We start from the raw sequence: 17,403 nt of genomic DNA on the forward strand, positions 1-17,403 counted from the left end.
TGGGAATACAGGCATCAGCCACCAAGACTGGCTATTTTTTTTAATTTTTAATTTATACTTTTTAAAAAATTATTTGAATTTATTTATTTATTAGAGACGGAGTTTCACTCTTGTAGCCCCAGCTGGAGTGCAACAGCGCAATCTCAGCTCACCGCAATCTCCGCCTCCCAGGTTCAAGTGATTCTCCTGCCTTAGCCTCCTGGGTAGCTGGGATTACAGGCATGCGCCACCATGCCCAGCTAATTCTGTATTTTTAGTAGAGACGGGGTTTCTCCATGTTGGTCAGGCTGGTCTCGAACTCCTGACCTCAGGTGATCCACCCGCCTCGGCCTCCCAAAGTGCTGGGATTACAGGTGTGAGCCACCACACCCAGCCTTTATTTTTTAAATATAGGAGACGGGGTCTCACTATATTGCCCAGGCTGGTCTCGAAGTCCTTAGTTCAAGTGATCCTCCCACCTCAGCATCCCAAAGAGCTGAAATTACAGGAGTGAGCCACCATGCCCAGCCCCCAAATTTTTTTATAAAGACAGTATCTCACTATGTTCCCCAGGCTAGACCATTCAGTTTAACTGAGTCTAACCTTCATTTGCTAACCTTGGGCAAACTAGTTTCATTCTTGATAATCCACTATAAACTGTTACAAGCGATCTTTCCAAAAAAGGTAATTCTGGTCATAACACACTTCTTAAAAACCCTTTAAAGGCTCAAATGTCTTCAGACTCAAGTCCAAAGTACATAGCTTGCAAGCCTTTTCCTGATTCCGCTCCTCTCTCCAGCCTCACCATTGTCATACCTAACCCCCACCACACTCCGTTCACTCCAGGCAGGCAGAATCCCTTGCTGGACTCCACATGCGCTGTTCCCGTCACAGCACCATGCTCTTGCCTATGCCGTCCCCCTTTTCCACTACAAGCTCTCATCCACGTAGTTCACCTTTAAGATTCAGCTCACGCCTGTAATCCCAGCACTTTGGGAGGCCGAAGCGGGTGGATCGCTTGAGGTCGAGTTCGAGACCAGCCTGGCCAACATGGTGAAACCCTGTCTCTACTAAAAATACAAAAATTAGCCGGGCGTGGTGGCGGGCGCCTATAATCTCAGGCACCCGGGAAGCTGAAGCAGGAGAATCGCTTGAACCTGGGAGGTGGAGGTTGCAGGGAGGGAGATCTTGCGACTGCACTCCAACCTGGACGACAGAGTAAGACTGTCTCATAAATAAATAAACTTGTGTAGAATAAACTAGAGGCCACAGACAGTGTCAAGAAGATGGACAGGCCTGAATGGCCTCGGGCTAGGGGATATTCCACTGTCGCCTCTGACTACGGGTGGTCCTGTGGCTGAGGCGCAGCAGGCCCTGGGAGTTGTAGTTCATCAAGCGGAACGAGGAGGCGAGGCTGCGCTGAGCATCCTGGGAATCGTAGTGCTCGCTACGCGGTGCTCTCTGCGCAGGCGCACACCGAGAGCCACTTCCGGAACAAGCGTCGCGTTTCTGAGGAGACACTCTTGGTGAGAAATCCCAAAGTGATAATGGCTACCTACAGCCTGGCGAACGAGAGACTACGCGCTCTGGAAGACATTGAACGGGAAATCGGCGCCATCCTTCAGAATGCAGGTTCGGGATGCGACAACCCGGACAGCGGGGAGCGAAAGCGTGACCGGGCTGCACCGGCAGGCTGACCTGGGACTTGGAGCAGGGTTGGGAAGGGAATCCTACCTCCGTGCGCAGCGAAAGGGCGGGACTGAGAGGGGCTGGCCTAGGGCGAGGCTACACTGGCAGTCTCCGTGTGTCCCCGCCCTCTCTCCGCCCTGGCAGGTACTGTGATCCTAGAATTGTCCAAGGAAAAAACTAACGAGCGGCTCCTAGACCGGCAGGCGGCGGCCTTCACCGCTTCAGTGCAACACGTGGAGGCGGAGCTGTCAGCTCAGATCCGCTACCTCACCCAGGTCGGTGTGTCTGGGGGGTTCTGCGAGCGAACCCCAGCTCTGGGTCAAAGCCTCAGGCTTGGGTGATCCCGGGTGGAGCATTAACTGGGCAGGACCAGACCTCCCCAGCCGGCCATCCAGAGCGGGTTTCTTCCTCTAAAAGGAAAGAATGGGCCGGGCGCAGTGGCTTGACAGAGTTCGAGACCAGCCTGGCCAACACGGTGAAACCTCGTCTCTACTAAAAATATAAAAATTAGGCCAGGCGCGGTGGCTCACTCCTGTAATCCCAGCACTTTGGGAGGCTGAGGCGGGTGGATCATCTGAGGTCAGGAGTTCGAGACCAGCCTGGCCAACATGGTGAAACTCCATCTCTACTAAAAATACAAAAATTAGCTGGGCTGGTAGCGGGCACCTGTAATCCCAGCTACTTGGAAGGGTGAGGCAGGAGAGTCGCTTGAACCCAGGAGGTGGAGGTTGCAGTGAGCCAAGATTGCAGCACTGCACTCCAGCCTGGGTGACAAAGCAAGACTGTCTCCAAAAAAAAAAAAAAAAAAAAAAAAAAAAGCCGGGCTTGGTGGTGAGTACCGGTAATCCCAGCTACTTGGAAGGCTGAGGCAGGAGAATCGCTTGAACCCAGGAGGCGGAGGTTGTTGTACTTAGCCGAGATCATGCCATTGCACTCCAGCCTGGGTAACAGAGCAAAAACTCTGTCTCAAAAAATAATAAATAATAAAATGAAAGAATTAAAGGTGGCCCTGCATACCTCACTGGGTAACATCACATGTGCCTAGCAGAAGATGTGTAACTAATGCTAGAACTACAGAACTTTGTCACTGGAAACTTGGCCTGACCTCCAGGCCACGAGGTCCCAAATCCTTATATCCTGAGAAGAGGGACAGGATTGAGAAGGTTCTGAAATCGTCGCAGGGACCACTACCATTACTAATTTTTATGGTGTGCCAGATACTCTGCATTACTTTATCTAATCCTCAACAACTCTAGGAAGTAGTTATTGTCACCCCCATTTTACAGGCAAGATTAACATAAGTTAAATGATTTATTTACCCAGCTACCAGGTGGCCTAACAAATTCAAACTCGGGAAAGAAATGAGACAAGACCTGATGCCTGGTTGGAGTTAGGGTAAAGGAGATGGTGCTCCATTGATAGTCTGTCTTGTAGGTGGCCACAGGGCAGCCCCATGAGGGCTCCAGCTACTCTTCGAGGAAGGACTGTCAGATGGCTCTGAAGCGAGTGGACTATGCCCGCCTCAAGCTCAGTGATGTGGCTCGAACCTGTGAGCAGATGCTGGAGAACTAGGCCAGGGAGATGGACCCAGAGCTGAGAGGGAGACCATCACCTGTGCCATGGGACAGAACCTGGGAACATGTAGGGTGGGGAGTATGAGCACCAACATACCCTGCTGGTCAAAGTACCCTAGGACAAAGGGGCAAATGGTAGGCATGGAAAAACTGAAGCCCGAGCCTGCCCACAGCTATGCCCTGGCCTCTCCAGCAGGGTGCTCCTCCTCTGCACTCCAGAAACACCCTGACAGGCTCAGAGAGGAGATGGAAACTGACATACCCAACCCACTTCCTCAAACACTTCATGCTGCTGCCCCAGGCTTCCCGCAGACTTGGCCTAACGAAGATACATACTTCTTCATTCGGAGAGACAAAACAAGAACTAGAGTTTTAATAATAATAAAAGCAATAACAATAAAAACAAGATCAGACTCTCACTGGGGTAGGCAAGGGACTGAGGAAGTGAAACCAACCCGTATGGTGTCCCAGCACAGCGCCTGCTAAGGAGGGAGGGTGGGAAAGCCCAGGCCTTCGTTGCGGGTACAGGAGGATGCAGGAGAGGGCTGAGGTGGGGGAGGAACAACTGGTGTACTGGGAGAGAGATTTGGGACGAGGGGGAACCATCAGCAAAAAATGAAGCCAGGAATCACAGTAAGGGCGCAAGGGCTGAGGCCAGTTGTTTCCATAAAGAAGACTCAATCATTACAAAAATAATTTTTAGTAGTTAAAAAACACACATAGGGCCAGGCATGGTGGCTCACACCTTTAATCCCAGCACTTTGGGAGGCCTGGGTGGGCAGATCACCAGGTCAGGAGTTCGAGACCAGCCTGGTCAACATGGTGAAACCCCATCTCTACTAAAAATACAAAAAATTAGCCGAGTGTGGTGGTGAGCACCTGTAATCCCAGCTACTCAGGAGGAGGCAGGAGAATCGCTTGAACCTGGGAGATGGGGGTTGCAGTGAGCCGAGATCATGCCACTGCACTCCAGCCTGGGTGACAGAGCGAGACTCCGTCTCAAAACAAAGCAAAGCAAAACAAAACAAAATACACATAGAATTTGTCCAAGTTATTATCACCCAGTGTGAAAAGCAGATTTTATAGGATAACCGTTTTTAAATGAGGGGCCTAAGAGAGGGCAGTGGCTGGTTAGTCCTATGTTAGATATTAACAAATACGTGTAGGCTGGATGTGGTAGGTGATGCCTATAATCCTCACACCTTCAGAGGCCAAGGTGGGAGGATCACTTGACTCAGGAGTTCTATAACAGCCTGGGCAACATAGAGTCCGTCTCTAAAAAACAAAAAACAAAAACAAGTATGTATACAGTGCCTACCATGTTGTCAGGGGTCAGTCTTCTTTATTACACTTTTTGTAAGAATAAGCCACAGTTTACCCTCACAAGCTTCCATTCTTGGCTCAGGTATTAGAGTCAGGTGCCACAGGTATATAATGAACCGGCAAACCTGGAAAGGATAAAGAAATTGACAGATGAGCTCTGAGATCAAGGAGAATGTTTGGGGGATGATAGCTTGAACTAGGGAATCAGATCAAGACATCAACACTATAACCTGGCCCACAGTAGGTGCTCAGTGAAAATCTGTGAATTGAATGACTGGCCCTCACCTCCCTCCACAGCTTCATCTCCCACTAGCTTGCTCTAGCCATCTTCTCCATGATGTTGCTCCAAGCACTAGTCCTTGTGCCCGTGGTGGCTTCCTTCCCTCTCCACTGTCTACAGTCCCCGGCTGACTGTCCTCGGAGGGCCCAGAGTCAACCTTGTGCAGACAACCTTGATACTTCTGTGCCAAGGCCAGGTTTCCAGCCACCTGAGAGCCACTGGGTCAGGATGCCTGTCAGGAAGGCTCTGGGTCCCTGGGGGGAGGGTTCAAAGGTCCAGTTTACCTGGAGAGGACTGCGGTGACTGCCCCCTCCTCCTCTTGCACAGCACATAGGAAAGGGCTGCGGTGAGGATGAAGATGATGGCCAGGAGGCACAGGACCGGCACTGTGGCTGATGTCCTGGCTGTGGGACCAGCATTTTTTTCCAGCTGCTTCTGGTTCTCCCCAGCCTCAGGCCCAACTGCCAGACTGTGGCCCGCAGTGTGAATGGTGGTTTCATTGGGACGAGTGAGCTCTTTGTCCAAGGACAGTGATCCTACTGGGAGGGTGGGGCGCTGAGTGGACTGCAAGGTGGACAGGAGCATCTGGGCAGGGGTGTGGATATCTGAAGATGCCCCCTCTGAGGCCTGAGAAATTGGGGGGCTGGTAGGAAGTAAATGCTTCTGGTGGGCCACAATCCCCGAGTAAGCATGTCCACATTCTGGAAAGGAAAGAAATGAGGAATCAGGACTATCAGGAGACAAGGTGAAAAAGCAGATAGAGGTATAGGGGAGAAAAAGTAATATCTTTTCCTCACCCATCACAAGGGTCAAGGCTGATACCCCTATAAATAAAAAACATTAACAAGAGAAAAGCCTAACATTTATTTAATCACAGTTTTACATGACATAGGAACCTTCAGAAACAAAGACCTGAGGAAAAGTGCATTTTTATGCTTAGGCTTGCTGTGAAGAATGGACAGTTGTATAGACGTATGATTGGATTGGCCAGGCGCGGTGGTTCACGCCTGTAATCCCAGCACTTTGGGAGGCTGAGATGGGTGGATCACCTGAGGTCGGGAGTTCGAGACCAGTCTGACCAACATGGAGAAACCCAGTCTCTACTAAAAATACAAAATTAGCCAGGCATGGTGTCATGCGCCTGTAATCCCAGCTACATGGGAGGCTGAGGCAGAATCGCTTGAACCCAGGAGGTGGAGGTTGCAGTGAGCCAAGATTGCACAATTGCACTCCAGCCTGGGCAACAAGAGCGAAACTCCATCTCAAAAAAAAAAAAAAAAAAAAGAAGTATGATTGGACAAAAAGGGTATCATCTAATGGCAATAAATGGGGGGTGGGGGAGCAGCAAGGCCTGTCCAGATTCTTCTTGGCCTCCAAGTATAGGGCAGGACCCCTCTGAAATGAGGGCCTATGACCTACTTCCACGTGAAGTTAGAGAATTCCTTTATGGCCAGCTCTCACAGAAAAACAGAAAGAGCAGAGTGAGCTACTTACTTCTGCTGTTTTCTTAATTACCAAGGTGCCACGTTTTGGAGTGTCATGTTCTGAGCTCCAACAGAGGGAAGAGTGAGTCAGGGAGGTTATCACGCTGAAGGCCAGAAGAGGAAGGCAGATGACAGACGGAAAAGGTAGGGGACAAGGAAGTGAGCAAACCACGAGACAAGTGGGTGTCATGAACTGGGAAATCAGAAGACCAGGGTTGGATTCCAAGCTCTGCTGTAAAGTAGCTGTGTAACCTCAAGTAGCTGTGTAACCTCGCCCCTTGTCCCTAACCTCTCCGGAAGTGATATCTTCCAGCTGTAAAATGAGGATAATTGTAGTACCAAGGGCCAGGGTTCCTGGGAGGATGAAAGGAAATCATACAGGTCTAGGCAGACTTAAAGGCAGTATGGATGACACAGATCCTACAAAACTTTAGCTAGGACATGGAAGAACCTTTTGTATTTTAATGGTTGTATATTTATTTTAAGAGAAAAATACAACCAATGCATCAAACTTGTGACTTCACAGATATTATTGCTTAGGATAATTTACTATTTAAGTTTTCTTTCTTTTTTTTTGTTGCCCAGGCTGGAGTGCAATGGCCTGATCTCGGCTCACTGCAACCTCCGCCTCCAGGCTCAAGTGATTCTCCTGCCTCAACCTCCTGAGTAGCTGGAATTACAGGCACATGCCACCATGCCTGGCTAATTTTGTATTTTTAGTAGAGATGGGGTTTCACCATGTTGGTCAGGCTGGTCTCAAACTCCTGACCTCAGGTGACCCACCGGCCTCAACCTCCCAAAGAGCTAGGATTACAGGAGTGAGCCACCGTCCTGGCCTCTACTTAAGTTTTCAAAACTAGTTTGTGCACACTTAAAAGTAATTCATTTCATTGTATGTAAATTTGAACTCAAAAGAAAAAAAAACGTTAAAATATTGAACTCTACTTAATATACATGCTGAAATGTCTTGGGATGAAGTGCAATGATGTCGGCAACCTGCCTTGAAATGCATCAAGAGGCCGGGCACGGCGGTTCACGCCTGTAATCCCAGCACTTTGGGAGGCTGAGGCGGGTGGATCACCTGAGGTCAGGAGTTTGAGACCAGCCTGACCAACACGGTGAAACCCCATCTCTACTAAAAAAATACAAAAATTAGCTGGGCATGGTGGCGGGCACCTGCAATCCCAGCTACTCGGAAGGCTGAGGCAGGAGAATTGCTTGAACCTGGGAGGCGGAGGCTGCAGTGAGCTGAGGGCACCATTGCACTCCAGCCTGAGCGACAGAGCAAGACTCCATTAAAAAAAAAAAAAAAAAAAAAGAAATGCATCAAGAAATGAGGTGATGGATGATGGATAGAAGAATGAATAGATGGATACTTAATAAAGCAAATATCGTGTAATTGCTGTAAAATTGATAGTGTAAAATATATGTTTATGTAAATATGTAAAATATACATATATAAATAAAATTGTAGAATCTAGGTGGAGGCATTGGATATTCAGTGTGCCATTCTTTCAACTTTTGTATATGTGTAAATTTTCATAATAAAATATTGGAAAAGAAAAATAGGCCAGGTGTGGTGGCTCACGCCTGTAATCCTAGCACTTTTGGAGGCCGAGGCGGGCGGATCACAAGGCCAGGAGTTCGAGACCAGCCTGGCCAACATGGTGAAACCCCGTCTCTACTAAAAATACAAAAATTAGCCAGGCTTGGTGGTGCGCGCCTGTAATCCCAGCTACTCAGGAGGCTGAGGCAGGAGAATCTCTTGAACCTGGGAGGCAGAGGTTGCAGTGAGCCAAGATGGTGCCACTGCACTCCAGCCTGGGTGACAGAGTGAGACTCCATCTCAAAAAAAAAAATAAAATAGTACTTTGATTTCAAGAAAAATATTAATAAGTAGGCAATAGCACACGTGGTAGAATGAATTGGCAAAACTCATGAAGGTGATGGTGAATGATCACCCCGTTTGGCAAACAGGGACTGGAGTCTAAGTACTTTGGACAGGATCAGAAGAAGGTTCTAGGAATGTGCGGCCCCAGGGGAAAAGGCTCAGGTAAAGAAAACTGTCAGGTGGAAGCCGCTAAGCCCTGGAGGCAGAGCCTGAAGAGCAGTGGAAAAGTCTCACCTTTGAGATCAAGACAGCTCATCAATTCCCGAACCCATGGGTCCTTGTTGCCCCCACACACGCTCCAGGAAAGGAACTGGAACCTGCGGAGGAGAGACCTGGGCTTAGCTGCGGCACCTTCTTTCCTTCCCCGGCTCCTTCCTCATTCCAGAGGCGTGAAGTTGCCACCAAGAAAGAGCCCTTTCTCCTGGGACTGGGAAACTCCCCAGTGGGTGAGACGGAGTCATGAAGTTTCGGGGAATGAGAGCAAACGGAACCCGGAGATGGGGCTCGGTGAGCCGGGAAGGAGTTCAGGTTGGACCAGAGGGGGTCCTGGAGGCACCTGCAAGGAGGGGCCGCCCAGGCGCTGCCCTCGCAGAGGCAGGTGAAATTACCTCGTGTAGTATAGACACCGATGGTAAGCTCTCAGGTGTTTCCGGAGATGATTCATGAACTGAACCGATGGCGGGGAGTCGGAAGAAATTCTTTTACCACAATAACAACTTCCAGTGACGCTGCCCTCGTTGCCATTGCCTGCGCGGGACGAAGGTGGTCGGCACCCATTCCCAGGCCCAGGGTCCCCACTCCGCTGTTCCCTGGCATCCAATCCACAGCCCCATGACAGCCTCTCGGTGGACCCAGGGTCAGAGCGCCAGGCTCAACCCACACATCATCACGCCCCCGACAACATCCATAATCCCGCCCGGAGCCAGGCGTCCCCGGGCCTGTGTCCCCAACCCTAGGCGGCTGGCTGGCTTTCCTCTTGTCCCCGCTGCCTTCATCCACTCAACTCCGTGGGCCTCGTGTCCCCTCCCCAACTCACCCCCTTCCCATGACAGGGGAATCTGGGTCCCCTGCCCCGCCCCCGAATAACCTGGCTGAGTCAGGTACACCAGCAGGAGCAGAAGCAGGAGCAGGAGCACGCGGGACCCGGGCCGCAAGTCCCGTCTCATCTCGGGGCTCCGCGGACTCTGCGGGGATGGAGCCACCTCGCTCTGACTCCCAGACATGCTCCGGCGCGTGACGTCCAGCTGGTGTCTCAATGGCTTTCGCCAGGGACCGGAGGAGACGGCGGCCGGAGAGGAGGCGCGAGCCAGCTGCACCCCCCGGCCCTGCTGTGCCCCGACCGTGCGCTCAGTACTCGGCCCGCGCCATGCCAGCCTCTGGACGCAGGGAAAGCCGAGGAGGTGGAGCTCCCGCGCCCTGCGCCCCCGCACTGGGCCCGGCTCCGTCGAGGGAAGGCCAGGAATCCTGGAAGAAACCGAAAGAAAACTCCGGCGGCGGGCGAGGAGGGGCGGGAGGACGGCGGCCCGAGGAGCCGATTCGGTTCGGTTCAGGAGGCCGCCCGCCTGGCCCGTCCGCCGACCTGTGAGGCGGCTGCACTGCCGGACCGGCCCTCCTCCTCCGAGGCACTTTCACTTCCCCGATCCGGGCGCCGCGGGACCCAGCCGCGCTGCATGAGCCTCCCGGGCGGCCCGGTGGAGAGAGTCGCCGCCAGCCCCGGCCGCGCGCACCTGCGGGGCAGCCACCCGCGGACGCACCGAGCCCGGGGGGCGTGGCCGCCCGCTGAGCCGGCGAGGGCTCGGGCAGCCCTGACGTCACAGCCGCATCCGCGCACCCTCCACCGCGAGGTATTTACCTTCGAAAAGTGGTGGCGGCTGCAGGTACCGGAGGAGTGGGGCGGCCGGGAGGGGCTAGGTCTACCGGGGCTGCCCGCCACGCAGATCCGAGCCCAGGGAACGCCCTCGCTCCCACTCCCATACCCCACAGACGCATCCAAAATGCTTCCCTCCCCACCAAACCGTTCCCGATAGGATTAGCCCTCTCTCCTCTCTAGCCTTAATTTAAACTCTGCTTTTGAGGGTGTGAACTCGCTAATTTTAAGCCCCAAATACCATCTCATCCCTGAGTAGTCTCCAACCCTGGTCACCCACTTTCAAGTCCAGCCCCCATTTTCCTCCCTAAACTCCCATCCTCAGCCCTGAAAAATCCTCTTCTCCGCTCCTAGCATATCCACGGATCCAACCCTAAGTGACTCTCAAACCTACCCTCTCCCTCAATTTGTGACCCAGCCCCAAACTCCATCATTGCTTTCCTGTCCCTCACCATATATCCCTTCTTTTGCTCAGTCTGGGCCGGGGCCCTGTGCCGCTGAAGACATGGAGTTTGTGTCTGGATACCGGGATGAGTTCCTTGATTTCACTGCCCTTCTCTTCGGCTGGTTCCGAAAGTTTGTGGCAGAGCGTGGAGCTGTAGGGACTAGCCTTGAGGGCCGCTGCCGGCAGCTGGAGGCCCAGATCAGAAGGCTACCCCAGGACCCTGCCCTTTGGGTGCTCCATATCCTGCCCAACCATAGTGTGGGCATCAGCCTGGGGCAAGGGGCAGAACCAGGTCCTGGACCAGGCCTGGGGACTGCCTGGCTCCTGGGAGACAACCCTCCACTCCACCTGCGAGACCTGAGCCCCTACATCAGCTTTGTCAGCCTAGAGGATGGGGAGGAAGGGGAGGAGGAAGAGGAGGAAGATGAAGAAGAAGAGAAGAGAGAGGACGGGGGTGCAGGCAGCACAGAGAAGGTGGAACCAGAGGAGGACCGGGAGCTAGCCCCTACCAGCAGGGAGTCCCCCCAGGAAACAAACCCTCCAGGAGAGTCAGAGGAGGCTGCCCGGGAGGCAGGAGGTGGCAAGGATGGCTGCCGAGAGGACAGGGTGGAGAACGAAACAAGACCCCAGAAGAGGAAGGGACAGAGGAGTGGTAAGAACCCAGGGCTGGCCCTGCCCTACCCCTTGCCCAGCCATCCTCCCTTCGGAAGCCCTCCCCTGCCACTAGTTCTGAGTGCTGGCCTTCAGGCCAATCTGGCCTGAAAAGGTGTTTTTATTGACCCACAGTGGGTTTTTTTTTTTTAATTTAATGTTTAAACATTGCAAGAAAAAAAGTATCCAGAAGTCTGGATTTACACATTCCCAAGAAAAATCTCAAGCTCTGACAGTGGGCCTGCATTTCTGCATGGCAGCGCATTCTGGTCCTCTGTAGCAGCTGTCCCCTTTAGAAGGAGCGTGCCCTCTCTACCCAGAGCCCTTTACTCAGTGAGGTTTCTTGCCTAGCCCCGTAGGTATTTGAGTTTGGTACTCCTGACCCTGACCACATTTGTCTCTCGCTGCCCCCTACCACCTCAACTTTTCCCTCTTTCCCCAGAGGCTGCCCCCCTGCACGTTTCCTGTCTCTTACTTGTGACGGATGAGCATGGCACCATCTTGGGCATTGATCTGCTAGTGGATGGAGCCCAGGGAACCGCAAGCTGGGGCTCAGGGACCAAGGACCTGGCTCCTTGGGCCTATGCTCTCCTCTGTCACAGCATGGCCTGTCCCATGGGCTCTGGGGATCCCCGAAAGCCCCGACAGCTTACTGTGGGAGATGCCCGGCTGCATCGGTATAGAAATCTGGTATCTGAGGCTGGGGAGGACTGGGGCCCTGGATTCCCAAGCACCTCCTCCAGCCTGATGCCATCTCCCCCCACCCCGCATTTAGAGAGCTGGAGAGCTTGGTCCCAAGGCTAGGTGTGAAGTTAGCCAAAACCCCAATGCGGACATGGGGTCCCCGGCCAGGCTTCACCTTTGCTTCCCTTCGTGCTCGAACCTGCCATGTGTGTCACAGGCACAGCTTTGAAGCGAAGCTGACACCTTGGTGAGCAGCCCCAAAGCTGGGGGAGAGGAAGACCCCAATAGGCAAATAGAAGGAAGGCGGCGGGGGGGGCTAGCAGACAGAAGGAGAGGCAGGGACATGAGAAGATGCAGAGGAAACAATACAGACTGTTACAGGCAGTTAGAGGGTGTAAGACAAACAGACCGAGTGACATATGGGCAGCTGCTGGGCAGTTGAACAGCAGACAGGACCTACAGATGTTAACAGTAGGTGCCCACCACCCGCTGTGTCCCCAGCCCCCAGTGTAGTGCTGTCTTGTATTGTGGAGAGGCTTGTCTCCGGGCTGACTGGCAGCGGTGCCCAGATGATGTGAGCCACCGATTTTGGTGCCCAAGGCTTGCAGCCTTCATGGAGCGGGCAGGAGAACTGGCAACCCTGCCTTTTACCTACACCGCAGGTACCATAAGGAGGTCAGAATGGTTGGGGGAAACTGGGACCAGGTCTTTGAGACTGGGTATTAGATGTCTGGGAACAGGGTCCTGCAGTTGAAGGCTAAGTGTCTGGGGCTAGAGCCTAGATCCCTGGAACAAGGGCAGGGGCTGTGTGTTTGGGGCTGGAGACAGGGTCTCTGAAGCCGAGGCCTGAGTGTCTGGGTCCCTGAGAGAGTGCAGGGATTGGGGGACAGGGATTCAAACATTTACTTGCTTCCCAGCTCCACCACTAACTGCAGTGTGACCTTAAACAAACCACTTTACTTCTTGAAGCTTCCGTGTCCTCATGAGGGATACGGAGAAGGCCCATGGAATTGTTACAAGGATTATCTTGGCTTGGTGCCTGGTACACTGGAGGCACTCAGAAATGGTAGTTCCCGGCCTGACTGGAACCAGACTTAGAACCAGGGTCCTCGCGGGAGGCTAGGGAGAGTTCAAGGCTGGGGTTCTAGGCCGGGCAATGGTTCACACCCGTAATCCCAGCACTTTGGGAGGCCAACTTGAGCCCAGGAATTTGGGATCAGCCTGGGCAACATAGACTCTGTCTCTACAAAAAATAGAAAAAATTAGTCAGGCATGGTGCACTCGCTTGTGGTCACAATTCTCGGGAGACTGAGGTGGGAGAATCGTTTGAGCCCAAGAGGTCAAGGCTGTAGTGTTCCGTGATCACGCCACTGCACTCTAGCTTGGGTGATAGAGCAAGACACTGTCTCAAAAAAAAAAAAAAAATGTCTGGGGTTCTAGCCCAGCACCTCAACTCCTCCCCTTCTCCTTCTCCAGAGGTGACCAGTGAAACCTTCAACAAAGAGGCCTTCCTGGCCTCTCGGGGCCTCACGCGTGGCTACTGGACGCAGCTCAGCATGCTGATTCCAGGCCCGGGCTTCTCCAGACACCCCCGAGGCAACACGCCGTCCCTCAGCCTTCCTCGCGGTGGTGCGTGGGGTCTCTCCAGGCATGGGCCCCTTGGCCTAGAGGGAAGGACTGGGAAGAAGTTGTCTGGGTCCCAGATGATCCCTCCACATACACACCGACCCCTACCAACAGCACCAGGGCCATTTCAGGCCTTTCCCAGCCCTCAATGGAATCACCCCTACCAACTCCACCCAGAAACCCCATCCCTATGCAAACCCCCATTCCTCTTACTGCGGCTGTCTCAGGGAATACAGCCCCTTTGGAAGGAAGGAGATGGGTCAGGTGGGGGTCTCCCTGACCCCAGGCCCCTCTTTCTTTCATCCTCTCAGGAGACCCCTACCAGCTTCTCCAGGGAGACGGGACTGCCCTGATGCCTCCTGTGCCCCCACATCCACCCCAGGGTGTTTTTGGTGAGCTGGAGGGGCCCTGTGGAAGCTAGGGGTAGGGCCAGGGACTGGAGAACCAGAGCCCGGGTGGCTGTGAAGAAGAGGTTTGTTAGACTAGAGGGGGTGGGGGCCCAGGGCCAGGTCCTCTAGCAACCCTCTCCTGCCAGGCTCATGGCACGATTACTACACATGGCGGGGCCTCAGCTTGGACTCCCCCACAGCCGTGCTTCTCACCTACCCGCTGACCGTGTACTACGTCATCACCCACCTGGTGCCCCAGTCCTGTAAGGAGAGCGGAGTGGGGGGTGGAGCAGGATGGGGGAGTGAGAGCGGACCACATCCTTAAAGCGCTGGTTTTTCACCCAGTCCCTGAGCTCAACATCCAAAACAAACAATCACTGAAGATCCACGTGGTGGAGGCCGGGAAGGAGTTTGACCTTGTCATGGTGTTTTGGGTAAGTCACCCCAGGCCTGAAGGTTGGGCATTTTGGTATGGGGGTGGGCACAGGGTAGACCCCAGATCTTTCTTTCTTTCTGTCCTTCAGGAGCTTTTGGTCCTGCTCCCCCACGTGGCCCTGGAGCTGCAGTTTGTAGGTGATGGGCTGCCCCCCGAAAGCGACGAGCAGCATTTTACCCTGCAGAGGGTGAGGGCTGAGGGGGCCCTGCTTTTCAGCCCTGACCCCTCCAGTGACCTCCTGGTTGGGTCCTGCCCTTCTGCCCCCCACTCCCCATCTTGCCTGGTGCATCCTCCAGTTCCCTGACTTCCAGTGGCTTTTCCACCCCACTCCTGGCCCCTCAGGACAGCCTGGAGGTGTCTGTCCGGCCTGGTTCCGGCATATCAGCACGGCCCAGCTCTGGCACTAAGGAGAAAGGGGGCCGCAGGGACCTGCAGATCAAGGTGTCAGCAAGGCCCTACCACCTGTTCCAGGGGCCCAAGCCTGACCTGGTTATTGGTAAAAGCCTGGGTCTCAGGGTTAGGCATGTGGGGAAGGTGGGAGAGAAGCCCACCGTGGGAGCCAGCTTCTCCCTCCTCTCTGTCTGCAGGATTTAACTCCGGGTTTGCTCTCAAGGATACGTGGCTGAGGTCTCTGCCCCGGTTACAGGTGGGCAATGGGGGCAAAAGGGAACTTCTCTCCCCTCCTGCCTGGCCCCTCCCCATCTCCTTTTCTGAAAGTCTCTGGGCTCTCCTCCTCTTCACCATCACCTGCTCCACAAACCTGGGGAGTGCCCACGGGTCCCCCTGCCTCTCTCTGTGTCTGTCTCCGTCCTCCCCCTGCTCCCCTCCGCCCGGTCTGTCCGGGGACCTCGGCTTTCAGCCCGGTCTGTCATTCTGGCTGCTGGGATGGATTTGGGGAGGGGCCTCTCAGAGCGACTCTCGCTCCACCCCAGTCCCTCCGAGTGCCAGCCTTCTTCACCGAGAGCAGCGAGTACAGCTGTGTGATGGACGGCCAGACCATGGCGGTGGCCACAGGAGGGGGCACCAGCCCTCCCCAGCCCAACCCCTTCCGCTCCCCCTTTCGCCTCAGAGCGGCCGACAACTGCATGCCCTGGTAAGGGTCTGCGACCCTATTTCCTTCCTGACCCTTAACTTCTCTTACTCTCTGGCTCCACATCCTCAAAGGCCCACCTCTACCCTAGTCCCTGCTGTCCTGGGGCCCTCCTGCCCCCAGCCCAGCAACCTGCCTTCTCTGCCCCCACTACTCGTCGCCCCCATGGGAGTTCTCGACATCCCCCAGCACACCCCTCTTTAGATCTAGCTCACGGAATCTCCCCAACCCACAGAAGACCCCGCGACCCTCCAACAGACCCAACCCTGAGTCTAGCCCCACGCCCTGGAACTCAGAGGGGCAAGCCCCGCCCCTGGGAGCCCCGCCCCCTGGTCCCTGACCGCCCGGTGGAGCCCCGCCCGTTTGTCCCTGACCGCGCCCCCTGGAGCCCAGCTCGCTGGGAGTCCCGCCCCCTTGTCCCTGACCGCGCCCCTGGGAGCCCCGACCCCTGGGAGTCCCGCCCCGTGGTCCCTGACTGCGCCCCGCGCCCCCGCAGGTACTGCAATGCCTTCATCTTCCACCTGGTTTACAAGCCTGCGCAAGGGAGCGGGGCCCGCCCGGCGCCCGGCCCCCCACCCCCGTCCCCAACTCCCTCTGCTCCTCCTGCCCTCACCCGAAGGCGCCGAGGAGAAAAGAAACCTGGGCGGGGGGCCCGCCGGCGGAAATGAATGCTGATACCCTAGTAGTCCCCCGCTCCCAAACACTGAAAGGAAAACGTGAAAACACTCAAGGCCTAGGGGGAGGACAGGTTGGTAAAACACGAAAAGGTAAATAAAATTACTTGTTTGAAACCACTGAGTCATGGATCTTTTGATTACACGCTCATAATTGGGCCATTAAACTGGGAAGGAAGAGAAAGATTTTTTTGTTTGTTTGTTTTTTGAGACGGAGTTTCCCTCTTGTCACCGAGGCTAGAGTGCAGGGGACACGATCTCGGCTCACTGCAACCTCTGCCTCCCGGGTTAAAGCGATTCTCCTGCCTCACCCTCCGGAGCTGGGATTACATGCATGCACCACCACACCCGGCTAATTTTTGTATTTTTAGTAGAGACAGGGTTTCGCCATATTGGCCAGGCTGGTCTCGAACTCCTGACCTCAGGTGATCCGCCCGCATCGGAAAAGGAGTTAGGGATGACTTACTTTCCCCCAGCCCCTTTTAGTCCCCTCGACGGCTGTCATTTCTTTAACTCAGAGTCAGGGATTGTGACCCTGCTTGGTAATCCCATGGTTCTCCTAATTATGTGTTGGCTAGTCACTTTCCAGCCCCGGTAACCCTCAGGGACCAGCCCCAAGGCAAGGAAAGACCGAGCAGCAGAAAGTGGCTTCTTCCTGGGGGCGGGAGAAGCAATCAACCTCCTGGGACCACACAGATCCTTGGTTTGGATTCAGTGAAAGGCCCCAGCCACCCAACTCCACCTTTTCTCACCACCTCGTATTCAATAATCAACTCCTGCTGAGCTCTTCTGAAATCACTCAAGTCCATCAAGGTATGTCCATTCCTGCTGCAAACTCCACTGTATCTCATCGCCACATTGCAGCCCAGAGTATTCCTCCTCAAAAAAAGACATCTGAGGGCCGGGCACGGTGGCTCACGCCTATAATCCCAGCACTTTGGGAGGCCGAGGCAGGTGGATCACCTGAAGTCAGGAGTTCGAGACCAGCCTGACCAACATGGAGAAACCCTGTCTCCACTAAAAATATAAAATTAGCTAGGCATGGTGGTGCATGCCTGTAATCCCAGCTACTCAGGAGACTGAGGCAGGAGAATCGCTTGAATCCGGGAGGCAGAGGCTGCAGTGAGCCGAGATCGCACCATTGCACTCTAGCTTGGGCAACAAGAGAGAAACTCCGTCTCAAAAAAAAAAAAAAGAAAAGGTTTTGGTTAAAGCCATCTTAAATCATTAGCTCTTCCTGTCTGCATGTTTCAACAACCACGTTGATCGAGTAGCATCGCAGTGACAAGCACAGAACTAAGCAGAGGCCTCCTAAGTGCAA

The 17,403-nt window shown here is 54.2% G+C and overlaps 3 protein-coding genes across 6 annotated transcripts; 2 read left to right on the top strand and 1 right to left on the bottom strand.

The window, feature by feature from the left end:
- The first annotated feature begins 1,427 nt into the window (after positions 1 to 1,427).
- On the top strand, positions 1,428 to 3,648 carry MED11 (mediator complex subunit 11). Of its 2 annotated transcripts, none has more exons than XM_016931279.3 (3): positions 1,428 to 1,611; positions 1,813 to 1,943; positions 2,992 to 3,648. In XM_016931279.3, exons 1-3 carry the CDS (start codon positions 1,527 to 1,529, stop codon positions 3,031 to 3,033), a joined length of 258 nt encoding a protein of 85 aa, XP_016786768.1. In that variant the 5' UTR covers positions 1,428 to 1,526; the 3' UTR covers positions 3,034 to 3,648. The 2 variants fall into 2 exon arrangements, with proteins under 2 accessions (XP_016786768.1, XP_001161315.1); XM_001161315.7 differs by having other exon boundaries at positions 1,451 to 1,611; positions 3,103 to 3,648.
- On the bottom strand, positions 3,594 to 9,443 carry CXCL16 (C-X-C motif chemokine ligand 16). Of its 2 annotated transcripts, none has more exons than XM_511288.7 (6): positions 9,308 to 9,443; positions 8,829 to 8,967; positions 8,455 to 8,537; positions 5,130 to 5,546; positions 4,621 to 4,690; positions 3,594 to 4,517 (listed from the first exon to the last, which is right to left on the bottom strand). In XM_511288.7, exons 1-5 carry the CDS (start codon positions 9,441 to 9,443, stop codon positions 4,644 to 4,646), a joined length of 822 nt encoding a protein of 273 aa, XP_511288.2. In that variant the 3' UTR covers positions 3,594 to 4,517; positions 4,621 to 4,643. The 2 variants fall into 2 exon arrangements, with proteins under 2 accessions (XP_511288.2, XP_009429934.1); XM_009431659.3 differs by having other exon boundaries at positions 9,257 to 9,443.
- Positions 9,444 to 9,890: 447 nt separating this feature from the next.
- Positions 9,891 to 16,199, top strand: ZMYND15 (zinc finger MYND-type containing 15). Of its 2 annotated transcripts, XM_003315318.6 has the most exons (14): positions 9,891 to 10,097; positions 10,563 to 11,184; positions 11,626 to 11,860; positions 11,959 to 12,114; positions 12,369 to 12,529; positions 13,344 to 13,496; positions 13,805 to 13,885; positions 14,029 to 14,145; positions 14,228 to 14,316; positions 14,407 to 14,505; positions 14,661 to 14,814; positions 14,906 to 14,964; positions 15,251 to 15,411; positions 15,905 to 16,199. In XM_003315318.6, the coding sequence occupies exons 1-14, from the start codon at positions 9,891 to 9,893 to the stop codon at positions 16,074 to 16,076; spliced, it is 2,466 nt and encodes an 821-aa protein (XP_003315366.2). In that variant the 3' UTR covers positions 16,077 to 16,199. The 2 variants fall into 2 exon arrangements, with proteins under 2 accessions (XP_003315366.2, XP_016786765.1); XM_016931276.3 differs by lacking the exon at positions 11,959 to 12,114.
- Positions 16,200 to 17,403: the final 1,204 nt, after the last annotated feature.

Source organism: Pan troglodytes, chromosome 19 (genome assembly GCF_028858775.2).
Source record: "Pan troglodytes isolate AG18354 chromosome 19, NHGRI_mPanTro3-v2.0_pri, whole genome shotgun sequence".
Classification (NCBI taxonomy): Eukaryota; Metazoa; Chordata; class Mammalia; order Primates; family Hominidae; genus Pan; species Pan troglodytes.